General features: G+C 42.2%; 1 protein-coding gene across 2 annotated transcripts in view; it reads right to left on the bottom strand.

Moving 5' to 3' along the window:
• Positions 1-9,054: 9,054 nt before the first annotated feature.
• SPAG6 (sperm associated antigen 6) overlaps positions 9,055-16,199 on the bottom strand; it is a 62,410-nt gene continuing 55,265 nt past the window's right edge. For both annotated transcript variants that reach the window (XM_082193643.1, XM_082193642.1), the window contains 2 exons: positions 13,777-13,922; positions 9,055-9,815 (listed from right to left, as the gene is read on the bottom strand). In XM_082193643.1, the coding sequence (XP_082049769.1) occupies positions 9,749-9,815; positions 13,777-13,922 (213 nt within the window). In that variant the 3' untranslated portion in view covers positions 9,055-9,748. The remainder of the gene's footprint in view (positions 9,816-13,776; positions 13,923-16,199) is intronic.

Here is a 16,199-nt window from a genome sequence, read left to right as displayed (position 1 = left end):
GGTTCTAAAAATATAAATGCTTTTGAAAAGGAGGTTTAATGCCATATTGTTGAGTACGTTAATAGGCAAGCATGTTAATGAAGCAATGCAAACACTCATAAACCAATTCCATTTTGTGTTCCAAAACACAATTGTGTGCCATATCTTATGTTGCTTTATCAAACTCAGTAGAATTTCTTGCTCAAATTACTCCCATTATGGTATAAGAACTTACTTGCCTTGAGAACTACTCTGCAAATCTCTTTTCCTTTGGGTAGCAGTTATAAGGAATCTTTAGTGGACCTTGTTTGTTCATACTGTATACTTAATTACAGGTGTTCCCACAACATTTGAAGCTACTAGTATTCTTGTATTAATGAAGTTTTAACTGTTGAATTGCCTCACCCTTTTATGAGAGATCCCTGGGATTAACTGACCCAAGAACATGAGTTTGCTTAATACCTATAGGTCTGAAATTGACACGGGGACAAACAGAAGAAGAAGCCTTTACCCCGGAATGGCTCCCCTTTATCACGTACACAGCCCAACAAGACAATGACAATAATCCACCAACAGCATATAAATCAATATGGGTAACCTGATCCAAAACACCCACTCACACACAAAAACAAAGATCACCACAGCCACTCACAAACAAACAACCACACCCTAGGCCAACCCCAACCTTTCTCGCCACCAAAGAAACACAAATGAACAGCAGAGAACCTGCACGAGCAACGCTGACACCAAACCCTACATACATTAAGCAAAATAGAAATATCGCTACCCGACCCCACCCGTCTTCCCCCCCTCCACCCCTTTTCTTCCTAATGTCTCAACAAATGAAACTGATTTGTAAAAATGTTACATGGAAAAAATACAAGAGACATTACACATACTTCTGTAAAACAAGAAAATCTTAATACCTATAGCTATGGGGGGCGCTGTGGGTAAAACATCAGTGCCTAGGACTTGCTGATCGTAAGGTCAGCGGTTCGAATCCCCGCGGCGGGGTGAGCTCCCATCGTTCGGTCCCAGCTCCTGCCCACCTAGCAGTTCGAAAGCACTCTTAAGTGCAAGTAGATAAATAGGGACCGCTTTATAGCGGGAAGGTAAATGGTGTTTCCGTGTGCTGCGCTGGTGCTGGCTCGCCAGTTGCAGCTTCGTCACGCCGACGGCGCCGGCTCCCGGCCTCTTGAGCAAGATGAGCGCGCAACCCTAGAGTCGGTCATGACTGGCCCGTACGGGCAGGGGTACCTTTACCTTTACCTATAGACTATAGAGAACTTCATACTAAGGACTCTCCCCCCTTAAAGTAGGGCATATGGCTACCCTGCTAGCCAATAAAAAAGTGAGATATATCTATAGATATATAGATATATATTCTAGAATCTGAGTATTAAATGAAAAAGGCAACAACAAAAAAGATAATCCTTAATTAGCATAATTTCTCATCTGTAGCAGGTTGTCTAGGAATTAGTGAACATTAGCATATTATCTGGTTCAGGAGTGAACATTTCAAATACTCAGGGCAGTTCCCAGCATTGGGTAGAAGCCTCTTTGTGCACCACACTGCTGGGAAATGGGGGAGCCAGCCAGACTCCTGACAATAACATACCTGCGTCTGGACTGCCTTGTTGTTGTTGGGCAGACTAGGCTAGGTGTAATGTTTATACAACCTAGCTTGGGTGGCAGCATCACCCTTGCACTGTTGGGGCAGGGAGAACCAGAGGGAAGACTTCTCCTACTTTGTCCACTTTGGGCCTATGTAATGAGCTGAGGCCTGCAACTCGACTTCAGCCCTTTTCAAGCTGCTGGGAATGAAACAGTAGTGATACAAGTGGAGGATGCTGCTGTAGTGAGAGCAGTGGGAGAGGGAAGTGCCTGAGACTGGATAGAGAGAGGGTAGCATAGATGGGGCAGCTGGGAATTTCTGGAATCGCTGGTGGTTTTTTCCTCCCTCTTCCCAACACAATCCCCACAGCTGGTGCATACTATCCTGAACTTCTTGAGAACGTATGGAGCGAACGCCTGAACAGGGCTGCTGCCTGGGACATTTGTGTTTCCCCAGCATTCCTTTAGCCAAACACCCTCTCTTGGGTTTCAAATCAGTGGAGGGCAGGCTGTTAGTAGCCAGTGAAGGCTGCTTCATTAGGGCAAATGGGGCACACACGCCCAACCTCATTCTGCCTTCAGGCAGTCCACACCTTCCTGCCTTCTTACCTCCAACCAGTCCAGGGGGTGGCACTGGCTGTCAGCATCATCTTCCTTAGCCCCTATACAACTCAACCAAAGTGGTTGTGGAGGACAAAAGTGTAAGTAGTTGTCTGCACCTGTCACTGGCTCTGGCACCACCCTCCTTGCCTTCTGCCCTACTGGTCCCACCAGCCACCACTGGAAGTGACAGAACGGAGCCTTTGGCAATGGTGTGGTGGTGTTTGGGGTCCCTTGGCAGTATGAGGATAAGCATCTTACAATGTTGGGGGTTGTGGAAGCATAGTTAATCAGGTTGTGAGCTATTGTTCATCCTTCCTGGCTCCTTCCACTTCTTTCAGTGCAGGCGAACAAACAAGCAAGGGCCGAGCAGCTTGTGTTTTTCTTGATTCTTTCAAAAGTGAGTTTCAGTTTGAAACGCAATCTCTCTGCAGGCTCGCCTTGCTTTGAAAAGTGAGAACAGTACAGTGGGAGATATTTATAATTTCCTTGGCCTTTCCCAAGATGGTCATACAGATGAGAAGCACATGTTCTGCTCTTTGTGTACAGCAAACATCAAGCAATCTGGTGGCCAGAATAGAGTTGCAAGGAAAATAAATATGCAGACTTTCACTCTGCCATGCAACACAGCAGAGCATTTCTCTTCCCCATTTTGTTCTCGCATCTTTTGCAAACAAGCAAAAAAAAAAAAAAGTCTTTTACATTTAAATATACAGTGGTACCTCGGGTTAAGTACTTAATTCGTTCCAGAGGTCCATTCTTAACCTGAAACTATTCTTAACCTGAAGCACCACTTTAGCTAATGGGGCCTCCTGCTGCTGCCACCAGAGTACGATTTCTGTACTCATCCTGAAGCAAAGTTCTTAACCTGAAGCACTATTTCTGGGTTAGCGGAGTCTGTAACCTGAAGTGTATGTAACCTGAAGCATATGTAACCCGAGGTACCACTGTATAGCGAATACAGTGGGGGAAATTCTAATCTGCACTTCTCAAAGCAAACATGTGAACTGAAAAGCAGCTGTCCTCTGAAACTCACACTTCTCTGAATCTTGTAATGCAGTTATTCAACCCAAAACTTGTATACAAGCATGTACATATTAGGGGAAAGTGCATTAAAATGCATATATTGGCAAAACTTAAACATTTGCCTAATATGCTTTTAAAATTCATCTTAGGTAAAATTATGTATAAGTCTACATAAATACAAGGAGAAACATGCACTGAAATGCTGAGAAATTGTTGTGTGTGTTTTTTTAAAGTGCAAAACATGTGCCAATTGAACTTAAGGATGGAAAGAATGAGTAGCAGAAATAAACCAAAACTGGCAGATTCAGCCATCCATCTAGAGCAGTATCATACCACAGTCATAGCTTTCCCCCAAAGAAGTGTGCTGAGAGTTGTTAGGAGATCCCTGTTCCCCTCACAGAACTACAATACCCAGAATTCCTTGGGAAGAGGGATAAATTGTTAAACCACCCTAAGAATTGTAACTCTGTGGAGGGAATAAAGGTAAAAGGTAAAGAACCCCTGACAGTTAAGTGCAGTCACAGACGACTCTGCGGTTGTGGTGCTCATCTCATTTTACAGGCAGAGGGAGCCAGTGTTTGTCCACAGTTTCTCCGGGTCGTGTGGCCAGCATGACTAAGCCGATTCTGGCGCAATAGAACACCGAACACCTCAAGTTACAAAAGCCTCAGGTTACAAACGCTTCAGGTTTACAAACTCTGCTAACCTGGAAGAGTTACCTCGAGTTGAGAACCAGGATGAGAACGGAAATCGTGTGCCGGCAGCGCAGCAGCAGCAAGAGGCCCCATTAGCGAAAGCACGCCTCTAGTTAAGAACAGTTTCAGGTTAAGAACGAACCTCCAGAACAAATTAAGTTCGTAACTAGAGGTACCACTGTCCTTCTCTTAGTTCAAAATGTGCTCTGCATTTGTAGACACTCCTGCTCCTTTGGCTGAGTGGGACTCTAGACCTCAAAGTCCTATCCTAACAGCACTACGGTTTACTATAGTACAGTCACCACCTATCCACCTTTACTTAATCGTCGCCTAATGCGAATCTCACAGCAATTCTTCTAAACGAAAATCATGAGCAAAGTATGATATAGCAAAATGATAAATAAAGGGAGAAATGAAGCCAGAATAACTACTAACGGCAGGGGACAGAAAACAGGGTCAACGTGAGGGAAGATAAATTCTGTGATGGTAGCAGCTGGGGGCTTCCACAATTTGGGCCAGTCTCAAAGAGTCCAAAATATTTTATGTGGGGAGAAGCAACAACTTTGCCACTGAGCTGACTTTTATATTCTGTTCTGTTTCAGCTTAGAAATCTTGTCCTTTTTAAAAATAGTATGTCCAAACCATGTTTAAATAGTCAGATTACCAACTTTTACTGTAAAATAGTCAGGGATGCATTGTCCATTTTATATATTAGTTGCTGCTGTTGAAGAAACAAAGATGTACTGCTAACAATGGTTGTTTTCGTTCCTCATGAGCAATTTAACCACTGCATTGCATATACTTTACTCAAAAGTTGTGCAAAGAGCTCATACTGTTAATCTGTAATATATTCCTCTTTAGTAGATCCTCATACTTTTGTTGGTTTGCTTTACCTTTTGTCTTCATAGACCTTGCTGGGTTGGGTGCCTCTGCAGATGCATTTTATAAAATTAAGTTGTCTACAGATACTTTAAAGTATGTGTTTAACTTAATGTGTAGCTGGCCCCAAGTCAAATGGGAAAGGATCATCAAACAAAAAGGAAGGAAATATACTTATTGACATCCAGTAATGGTGTACTAAGTGGTTGTGCTGAAGTAGCAAACATAGGACTATATAATAAAAGCCGTATGTTGTGACATTCGTTGCAATCTGCATTTTACTTGTCCATGAATAATACAGGTGATTACAGTGTAAGTATTCCAGAATGTTGACATTCCTGTTGACAACTCAGTTGTATTTGTACAGCTAAAGAGATGTGGAAGGGGAATTTGAGGTCTCCGTAGTTTTCTCTTGTATGGTTAGCGTAAACATCACTGTGCAAGCCAATAATGGATTTTAGCCTGCTCAACTCGAACTGATTCAAGCTGTTTTGCAATACATTTTTTTAAGGTTTAAAGAAAAATACAACACAGGTGCTGTGAGGATAGGAACATCCTTAGCTTTTCCATCTTTCAAAATTACGAAAGACTCAACACTATCAAGTCCATAGGAATTTAAATTTGTTAGGATGTGGCTTTGGGGAGAGTGTAATCCAGCAAACAATTATGCAGCATTATGTTATTACATACAAAAGCTGCCTTACCAATAAATCAGCCTTTTAAAAACCTGTAAACTAATTAGAAGTGTCTGGTCATAGGTACTATTTAGCAGTATAATTTGCCAGATTGCTTCGAGTCCAGCAGTCTTTGGCCTCACTGACGAGACAATGTCCAACTTACATATTTATCCCCCACATTCCAAATTATTTCACAGCTTTTCTGACATCCATAGGGTGAAAACAGGCCACCCCCATACACAAATTCCCCACTCTTAAAATATGTTTACTGAAACAGCAACAACCGCAGTTCCATGGAGTTTTAAACAAAGGTTGCTTCCAGTTTGTTCAGAATTCATCCTGATTTGTTTGCACAAAGTTTGTGAGACGTTAGATAGCATTGGCTATCTATTGAGCATTCACTCTGGTTTGTTATAGGGCAATTCAACAACTGTTGAAGAAGGGCAGTCTCCAGTCGCCACCTGCCATACTGCAGATAGCAGGGGCAGCTGAAGAAAGGACTTCCGAGGACAATCTCTGTGGATGGGTGCATTGTCAGGAGCAGGAGTCAAGCGTATGCCAGCAACAGAAAAACACGGTATAAGTGCAGTTAACTTTTTATTCAAAGAAAACAGAACAGTGCAGGCCTTGTGATCCCAGCAGGTCTTGCTCCCACCACTAAGGCTCCTGCTCTTCCCAAGCCAGCACAAATTGCATCTGTGCACAACCAATCTCAGCTCGGCTCTTTTCATTTCTCTGTGTTCTAGACTGGGGGTAGGGGAGCTGGCCACCACAACAGAAGGGGGGGGCGACTCCCTGGATTCTTGAGCCTGCCTCCATTCTGCCTCTTGGCCCACCTCCTCTCTGGCCTCTGCTTCTGCCTATGGATTGCTTTCCGCCATAGCCTCTTCCTGCTCACTGAACTTTGTTACCTCTTCAGTGGCTGACACATCCTCCTCCCAGTCTGCTCCCTCTGATCACTCATCATCGTCCCACCACCAACCCTCTGGTTCTTAGCCTTCTTCCCTTGGGGGTTTCCTTGGGGGTTCCCCAGCGGCTGCCTCCCACCACTCAGCTGCATCCAGCCAGTCCATGACAGCAGTTCAACTGATATTTGGGTCCTAAGTCACGTAAGGGTTTAAATTGAGCTTAATAGCTGTCATAGTTTGCCCTGGCATACCATGCCCTGAAAAAGGTGCAAAAACAATAAACAAACACACAATAAACAAAAACACACAATCTTTTTTTCCCCAGTGCTGAAAAATCAACAAGCATTGTGAATTTTTTATGTTATAGAGCTTCTTTGATGAAATGAGTTATTGACATATAGTACATTGGCACTGGGACTGGGTTTGACCTTTCTAAATTCCAGATTTTAGCATGTTGAAACAACAGTGAGGTGCTATCATGGTCAGTTAGGTCAACATGTTGGGAGGCAGGTGGAGGGATGATAAATGTCCATCCTGGGCTATAACAAATCTTTGCCATGTCACTCTGTGGTCCTTTATACTGACCAAACTGGCTAAGAACCAGAAAGAGCTGGCAAGATATGCTAATTTAAAATAAGGAAAGGCTAGGCTGACACAAGGAGGCTCCAAATCATCAGCCAGCACAAAGAATCAGGTTCATCCTCTTCTCCGAAACATGTTTTCTGTTCCTTATATATCCTTTAATTTAATCTTTTGTTAAACATGCCCAAATACTGTGCAACAGTAATAGTCTAATTGGTATTCACACTAACCCAAATTATAGGGCTGGCTGCAGCATGTGGCTTCTTTTTGCCAATGCCGATATTATTTATGTATTGTTTAAAAGGAAAGGCGGGAAAACAAGGAACTATTAATTTTTATACAATAGAGTGAACACTGGCAGTGTCACTTGGATTCCTGCTGGATTTTCTTGAGAACACTTTCAAAATGTGCAAGCCAAATAAAAAACTGTACAGCTGCCATAAGCTTTGGAGCCAATTGAAATTCTTTTTTTAAAACACACACACCAGATACTAGATACATGAATCTTTGTACTGATTAAAGAAATGATTGGCTAGAAGTATTTTGCATTATTTTAAAAGGTGCATTAGCTTCTTGATGAGAATGTTAAGTGATATATTATGATCTAAATCCCTGTCTTATTTGCATATAAATTTGACAGGCAGGATGTGTGCATCCATAGTCATACACAAGATCTACATCCAATTTTATTTTACTATTTCATTCTAATATTTGCTAAAAAACGATTATGATTATTTCCTTTTTAAAGGGATGTGTTGTGAACTGCCAGGGAAATTCAGCATTTTAAGTTTATGTTGCAGTTTATTTAGGTCTGAGTTAACTCTATTGATACTACTCTGTATTACTTTCATACTGTTATTTTGCAAATGAACCAATCTAATCTAATATGCGAGAGCTGGCTTTCATGTGCCATCACAACTAGACACATTTCAAGTGACATACTAAAAAGTCAAATCTGCCTGTGGCTGCAAATGCACACAACCAGTTTATGGGCAAAACTGTACAGGCAAACCTTTCCCCACTATCACATGCCCAGCTGGTTGTGCAAAAAGGCATTAAGTATGAGCTATCTCCGTGGAAATCACATTAAAATGTGAACCAGACTGAATCTGTCTCAGCCAGCATAGCCAATGATCGAGGATGATAAGAGTTGACCAACTGATGTGCTGATCATGTTCATTTCTTTGGCCCCTCCAACAGGATGACCAGTCTTACTCAGGCTCAAGTGCCCTGAACTAGCTGAGGCACAGGATTGCTACTGGTGGTGTATGGTCTAGTTATCTTCTCCAAATTATGTAAGAAAGGCATCCTGAGGAGGGGACCAAAGAAAGAAAATGCTGAAGAAGGTGGCATTAAAAAAACCACACCACTTTCTGGAGTGAATTAAGAGTTCCCACCTTTTCCCCAACAGCCCAGCCTTCCAGGTCATACCAGCTTACCAAGATTTTATAAGATGGAGTGCAATTGCTGGAACCCAAAAGGAAGAAGAAGGTTGGTGGAGGTGGCATTCAAAATTATGACCGACGAAAGTAAACCTCACTCCTCTTGGTCACGAGATATTTAAGGCTGAGGTCAGTGACAAACATCATAAAAAAGCAGTCTTGGTGGTGGGTGATTCACTTCCTCATGACACCACCTTATCACTGAGCATCAAGGGAAGCCCAAACGTCTTTCAGAAGTAACACAAGACTTTTCCTCTTGGGGTACTTTTCATTGCTTAAGGCTAAGAGTGGCTAACTGAACCAACTGTTGTAGTCTGCACTAGCCCAGAAGACAGACAAGAATTTAAGGGTGTTTGTTATGTTAGCTTTGTAGCTTTTGTGCAGTAACATTCCCTCTTCCAAACACCTTTTAACTTTTACCTATTATGAATGTTAGGCAAACAAGACAGGCACAAAAGGAAAAAACTGCATGTTGGCTGAAGGAAATTGTCATATACATTCTGTTTGACTTAGTATGTCATTTTATTTGTTAGTATCCAGTGCTATCATTTTGAGTATGTGGAAAGTTGCCAAGGTACAATTTTTAAATATTATTTTAAACATTCTCTCTTTCCGGAGTTGATAAATTTTCAAGTAAAATTCAATGGCATGCTTATTTTCAGTTTCCCTTTAATCACTCACCACCTATCCTTTCAAACACTTTGTTACCCAAATCACAGTTCTTTTGAAATCCACTCCTAAAAGTTTACAGAGACAAAAACTGTATCTTTGCGGGGGGGGGGGAGGGAGGTGCCAGTTGCACCTTGGTTCTTCAAGGTGCCATGGAAAGAGTACTTATGTACAGAGGTCAGTGAAGAAGTGGGGTGAGAAAGTAGTTTGCCACTTGTTTGTTCATTTGAAGACAATTCCTACTTGGACTGGGTAATCTCAATCTGCACCTCCCTGCTGAAATGAACAAAGGCTATGTTGGTCCAGTGCTTACTGGATGAAACTGTAATCCTCTCATTCTATTCTTTGTCTTAAGGACCTGATTGGACAAACTGCTCTGAAGACCACAGGTATATCCGGGAAGAGCACTGGCCCCTTCAGGTCCTCAATAACTTCTGAGAAATGCAGGCCTCTTAACACAGGTGTGTAAAAGTCTTTGTTCTTAGGTAAGGTTTCCAGAAAACCAAGTGTAGATTAAAGATGGAAAGGGTATGTCTTCTTGTTGTCATAATTGATTGGGAACAGAAGAATATAGAAAGTTAAATATCTCCCAGACTAGAAATATAGTCACTTGCCACTCAAAAACACAGATTGGAAATAGGGGGATGCGGAATGCTCTGTCACCAATGATGAAGGGTTTATAGAACTGGCTGATAATTTTCTACCCTTTCCAGAAGTGCTTCAGAATATCCAGGGGAATAATATCTGAAAGAGAAACAAGGGTGCCTTGATGAAAAACTCAACATGCTAAATACCAAACTACCATTGAACACAGAATTAAGCATACTTAAACCTGCTGAAAGAAATCAGGGGGATTAAGTGCATTTCACTCTGTGCTGGGTCATGGCCAAAGATGACACATGATACATACCAGCATGTTTATGAGGAATAAATCAAAGAGTTAGGATTTCATCTTAAGCAAGTATGCAACTATTAGGGCATCAGTCTTTAGCTAATTAGGTAATTGGTTGGCTCTATCAGCTAGAACATTTTAAAATAATTATTTGTGGGCCAATATATTAGGGGCACCCGTTTTTTAAAAATCAAAACAACTACTTATAAAAACTGTAAATGGGAAGAACCATCTTAGGAGGGAATTCCTCCAAACATAGGGTGAGAGAACTGGACTCCATGCGGTACATCAACAAGGACTTTTCTCTGCCTTGAAGCTCCCACCACTCAGTTTCATTGGATGACTCTGGCTTTAAGTATTATGCAAGAGGGTGAGAAACATCTCTCTGTCCAGTTTCTCCACATCATACATCATGTCATATACAGTACTGCTATCATGTTCCCCTCATTACCCACCTTTTTCCAAAGTAAAAAACCTTTTTGCTGGCTGTGAAGGCCTTCCCCCCCATAACAGTTCAAGCTTCAGCCCCCCCCCCCAATTAGGTCCACCGCTGCTCAAACCTTGTAACTTTATATTGAAGAATGGATTTGATGTCCACTAGATATTAACAAGACAAGTCTATACATGTCTACTCAGAAGTAAGTCCCACTGAGTTCAAGAGAGTTTGCAACACAATCCTAACAACTACTTAGTCAATGGAATTTATCCTCAAGGAAGTGGGATTGGATTGCAGCCTATGTTGTTGTTTTTCACCTTCCACATCTTCTGTGCTGTGTGTTATGGGCCTAGTCATTTGCAATTTGATGTTACTGCCTAGGAAATGGAACCACGTGTTTGGGCCTGTGCAGGGGTTGATTAGTTCTAAAGACATTTTACACTGGTCACTATGTATCTGAATCCCTCCCTCCACTGGCCCAACTCTGCTTGTCCTGGTATAATATGTAAAAAATAATAATTACACATTCCCCTTCACCATTTGGAGAGGACAAATGTGAGTCTTCAGGATCATCACTAATGATAAATAATAAGAATGCTATACAGTGGTACCTCGAGTTAAGTACTTAATTAGTTCCGGAGGTCCATTCTTAACCTGAAACACCACTTTAGCTAATGAAGCCTCCTGCTGCTGCCAGAGCACGATTTCTGTTCTCATCCTGAAGCAAAGTTCTTAACCTGAGGTACTATCTCTGGGTTAGCGGAGTGTGTAACCTGAAGCGTATGTAACCTGAAGTGTATGTAACCCGAGGTACCACTGTACTGCCCTCCATCCAAGGATCACAGGGCAGTTTACAATATATCTGAGGTAATTATGAGGCATACATAGTATTCACACTATTTTTTAAAAAAATATTTGTCGTTCGGTCTTTCTATCCAAAAAGAGGCCTTTGACCCTTGCTGTGAATCTTGCTCTCCTCCATTCTCACTGAAACCTGAAATTGTACCCTCTGCTCTATTACAGCTTTGCTTAGCGATGACAAAGAAAAACACAAGCATCCAAAGGTTTCCCTCTGGAGAATTTGCTTAATGTTGTTTGGATCCCTTAAAGATTTTACTTGGTGGAATTTACTGCTGTCTAACGATTCCCTCTTGGGCATGCAATCAAAGTATAAAAATGTGTCCCAGCTTCCCTTAGATCCCAGCACAAAGGTCAGATTTAAAAGCAGTGTGTGGCATTTAAGACAAAACAAAAATCAACAGACAGTAAGAAACTGCAAAGCAAGAAGCTGGGCAGAAACTAGTTTCTTAATGTTTCAAATGGCATAACTGTTGCCTTTTCTAGACAAAGAGTAAATAATTTATGAATGTAAAAATGAACAATACCCTTAACTTCTCTAGGTGAAACTGCAAGGAAGTGGAAATATAAAATAAACAAGATGATATTTCAGTGGACCAACATCTGTTGGTGTGGGAGTATGCAAACCTTTGTGTAACAGAGAACACTAATACATTAACAATGTCTGAGTGCTATGTAAACAGAGAGTTTGCATAATTTCCCTCTTTCTGCTAGCAAATTGATGGTGTTCTCTCAATGAAACTACAATTCTATGCACACTTTATTGGGAGCAAATCCCACTGAAACCAACAGGATTACTTCTGACTAAAAAGTGATGGGCTCAGGCTATGTGCTTAACCTCCCCCTGCCAGTTAATATTGTACATCTTAAATCTTGAACACGAGATTAAAATAGACTGTCATGTTGATCTAGCACAGGGATCAGCAACCTTTTTCAGCCGTGGGCTGGTCCACCGTCCCTCAGAGCATGGGGTGGGACGGACTATATATATTTTTTTTGGGGGGGTGAACAAATTCCTATGCCCCACAAATAACTCAGAGATGCACTTTAAATAAAAGCACACATTCTACTCATGTAAAAACACGCTGATTCCCAGACCGTCCATGGGCCGGATTGAGAAGGCGATTGGGCCGCATCCAGCCCATGGGCCTTAGGCTGCCTACCCCTGATTTAGGACAAGGGTGGGGAAACCTATGACCCTCCAGATATTGCTGGACTCCCATCATCCCCAGCCAGCTTGGCCAGTGGTCAGGGATGTTCTGAGTTGCAGTTCAGCAACATCTGGAAGGCCACACATACCTCTAGCACATCTGCCTACCAGGCCAGCATAATAAAATCTCTGACATCTACTTAATGATGTGCTCCGGTTTGGTGACAGAAGTTTAAGACACTGAACCATCGAAGGAATTTTCTTTTATGGGGAAATTCCAGATCATTTAATTTGATTCAGTTTGCAGGTGAAACTTTCCCGGCTCCAACAGGACTGAGTTACAGAATGCTATGGAAAATGCAGATGACCAGCAGAGGGAGTGCAATCGCATGGCATCTTAACAATCTGGAAGGAGCAATGGCCTGGCATAGGGATGGCCAACTTCTTCCCTCTTTGTTAGCACACAGCTGATTGGGAGCCCATTCAATTAGGCCTTCCTGGAGGAGGGACTATGGGAGCACGATGGGTACGTGCCACTTTAGGAGCTTATGACTCAGACAGACAGGAAATTTGGAGGCTATGGAAGTCCAGAAACTAAGACAAACGGGCTACAGCCATGTCCCTTACATCCTACTCCTTACAATTTTCTTTTGTGGACAGGATAAAATCATATTGACAGCCAGATACTACATGCGATCCGTAGCCTAGCAAATCTAAAATCCTGGAGGGCTATTCTGTCTGCTCTGAGTGGATTTGCAACTGGAGTCCATTCCTCACATTTTCATTAGTGTCAGAAGCTACCCTCTCTCTCCTGGAATTGGCTATCCTGCCCTTTGTGGTATGGTGGATGGACCCTGTACAGAAAGTAGTGTTACTGCCTACTTTGTGAACATGCATCCTGAATATTGGGTCCAAGGACCTCAGGCCATCTAATAAGACTTCTAGGTATAACCCAGTACCTTTGTGTACTCAGGAGTTGATTCTGTTAAAACCCTTTTTACCATCTGAGCAGCCCATCCCAACGCAGACCACATCACAAATTGCTTTGGGAACTCCCCTCACTGTCATATGTGGCATGGCACTTTTAGGTGCATAGAATATTTGTACATTGTTATTGTTATTTTGGATCTTGGCTAGAGTCCCTTTCAAAAAAACCAAGTAAGTAAATACAGTACACATAACAGAATACAAATGAATGATGATAAGAAGAAGAAGAAAAAGTCCAGTTACTTTGTTGTGCCCCTAACCCAATGTCAGACTGAAAGAGAAAGTCACATAGGAACTTAAATTGTATTTATAAATCTCTTGCATTTTGATATTGCTTTGCGGACAGCATAAATGAAAGTGCAACATCGTTTCCTACCCTTACCTGACTATTTCCTCCGGATAACAATTGTTAATTGTGTAGATATACTCTTGAAGAAGTGACCCAGCCTCTGCTTTTATCTCCTGAACCTTTTTAAGGCCTCCACTTGTTACAAAAAGGCGCCGTGCTTTGGAATCATGGGGCAGAACCTATTTAAAATGAAGCATATAATAGTAAGAAATTCAGCATTTCTTTGCAAAGGTTATTATCTCCTGTGAAGTGTTAATATTAAATACAAAATTGAGGGACACCAAGAGCACAATCTAACAGAACGTTCTCCTCTGCAAGCCTTGCTGAGACAAAATGGAGGAGGGAAAGGGAACAATAGCAAAGGCACTTGTGCAGAAAAACATACCACTGGACTGTGCCCAGAGAGTGAAGAAGAACTGCAGACTCTCACTGCTCAGAGCACTTTCATTAACAAGCAGGAGGCTTAAAGCAGTTTTTGCTCAAACTGATTTGTACACGACTGCAAAACCTACAGTGGTCAGCATGCATATCTGAATTACAAATGCCTCTCTTCTGCTTCCTGTTCTACATTAGCAATCCTGATCCTATGTGCACATTAATAGCAGGAAGAAGGTGCAAAGGCAACTTTAGCTTTGCAGATAAAAAATTCCCCAGTCAGATACAAAATATTCTGTTTTTTAAACTTGACATTCTCTTGACTAGCCTTCCCCAACCTAGTGCTGTCCAGATGTTTTCCAGTACTCTAAAACTCCTATCTTTGGCGGTTGACCATGTTGGCTGGAACTGATGGGAGTCAGAGTCCAACAACATCTGGAAGCATCAGATTGGCGAAGGCTGCTCTGGACAGAAAGCCCACATCAGGATCTTACTGTCCATAGCAGCAATACAACCCATCATTTCAGTAGAAGCTTCTCTAAACTCAAACTGTTTTGTTCTGCTTAGCATGCATTTATACTAGCTTTTCCTCTTGATCTGATTCATGCCGTAACCCTCCTAATAAAATCTTAAAAGCACAAAGGTTATCCTTCATTTCACCTTCACCTTTATGATTATTTCTAATAGTTTAAGGTCCACTGAGTATTTACACCAACATGTACCACTCAACAGAGAGACAGATTCAGCTGAGGCTACTAAGGGTAAGCTGCAGCATAGAATGGGATGTGGCAGGGAATGTATGCAGAGTTCTTTTGGCCCTGCTTCCCCCCCCCCAAAAGCATCCTTGCCACATAGCCAGTGGCGTAGCGTGGGTTGTCAGCACCAGGGGCAAGGCAAGTAATTTGCGCCCCCTAACCCGTGGATTTGCGCCCCCTAACCCTAACCCCCAGATGTTGCGCCCGGTGCGGCCGGCCCCCCCTGCACCCCCCACGCTACGCCACTGCACATAGCAGAGAGCAAGGGATTACATTGGGGTTGGGAGGGGGCAGCTCTCAAAATAAAGGGTGGTCCTTAAAACAAGAGTGATATGGTAAACTACGAAACAGGGCTCCACTGGACTCTAATAAGTGTGCTGCTTCCAGTGCAGGGATTGCCTCTATTTAAATTCTCAAGTAATTCCCTCTGCCCCCCTATTTTTTTGCAAGACTCGGGGCTCATCTATACTTCCACTTGTGTGCTGCAGTGAGAAAGCACAGTTCTGAGTGGTTTTCCCCTTGCCCCACTGCTTTCCAAGGGAAAGCCCACTCTTTAGCAATAGATCAGAACACATGTCAATCCAGGGGAAACCTCAATTGCCATTTGCTCCGACTGAGCGCTAAAGAGTGGTTTTCTCTGGGGAAAAGGACAAGGGGAAGTGTGGATAAGCGCTCAGAGCTCTATTTGGGTTAAGCAGTCTCAAGTGGAAATCTTGCCCTCATTTCTTTAAAAACTGCAAGAAGAACAAAGAAAAGCGGCTTGATTTCTTTCTTTTACATTTTTAATAATAATAAAAATAGGAAGGGTAAAACATAGTAGACAATACGTTTTTGAACAATAGCCCTGAAAAGTTACTGCATTATTAATATAAGCAGGCAGTTTATTGTAGTAAGATATATAGGGCTGAATTCTATTAGAGTTCCAAAAACTGATGAAGGGAGCCCCTTTTCTTATACATTTATTGGCTTGAGGTTTGCAGAGACAACAAAATATATTGTGGCTGGATTTCTTGTTTCCTACATTTCCTAACTTCAGTTTATTCTAGAAAAACATTGACTATTCATTCCATCTGAGGCATAAAACCATGGAGTGTCATATTAAAAAACATGTTAAAGAAGAGGGGACATTGGTTGTCAGGGACTCAGGAGTTATGCACAGAGATGCAGTGGTCTGTGGTTGCAGGGGGTCAAAGACCCGTAACTAGTTCTGCAGCATAGTCCCCGTCTCTAGCATCCTATTGGCATGAAAGGGGAGCTTTTTAGCTACTGAGAAATCTTCCCATTCTTTGTGCTGACTGGAGCCAATCAGAGTGAAAGGAGGGGAGT

The sequence above is a fragment of the Podarcis vaucheri genome (assembly GCF_965113315.1).
Source record: "Podarcis vaucheri genome assembly, chromosome: 12".
In the NCBI taxonomy this organism is placed as follows: domain Eukaryota; kingdom Metazoa; phylum Chordata; class Lepidosauria; order Squamata; family Lacertidae; genus Podarcis; species Podarcis vaucheri.
This window is presented reverse-complemented; position numbering and strand designations above follow the sequence as displayed.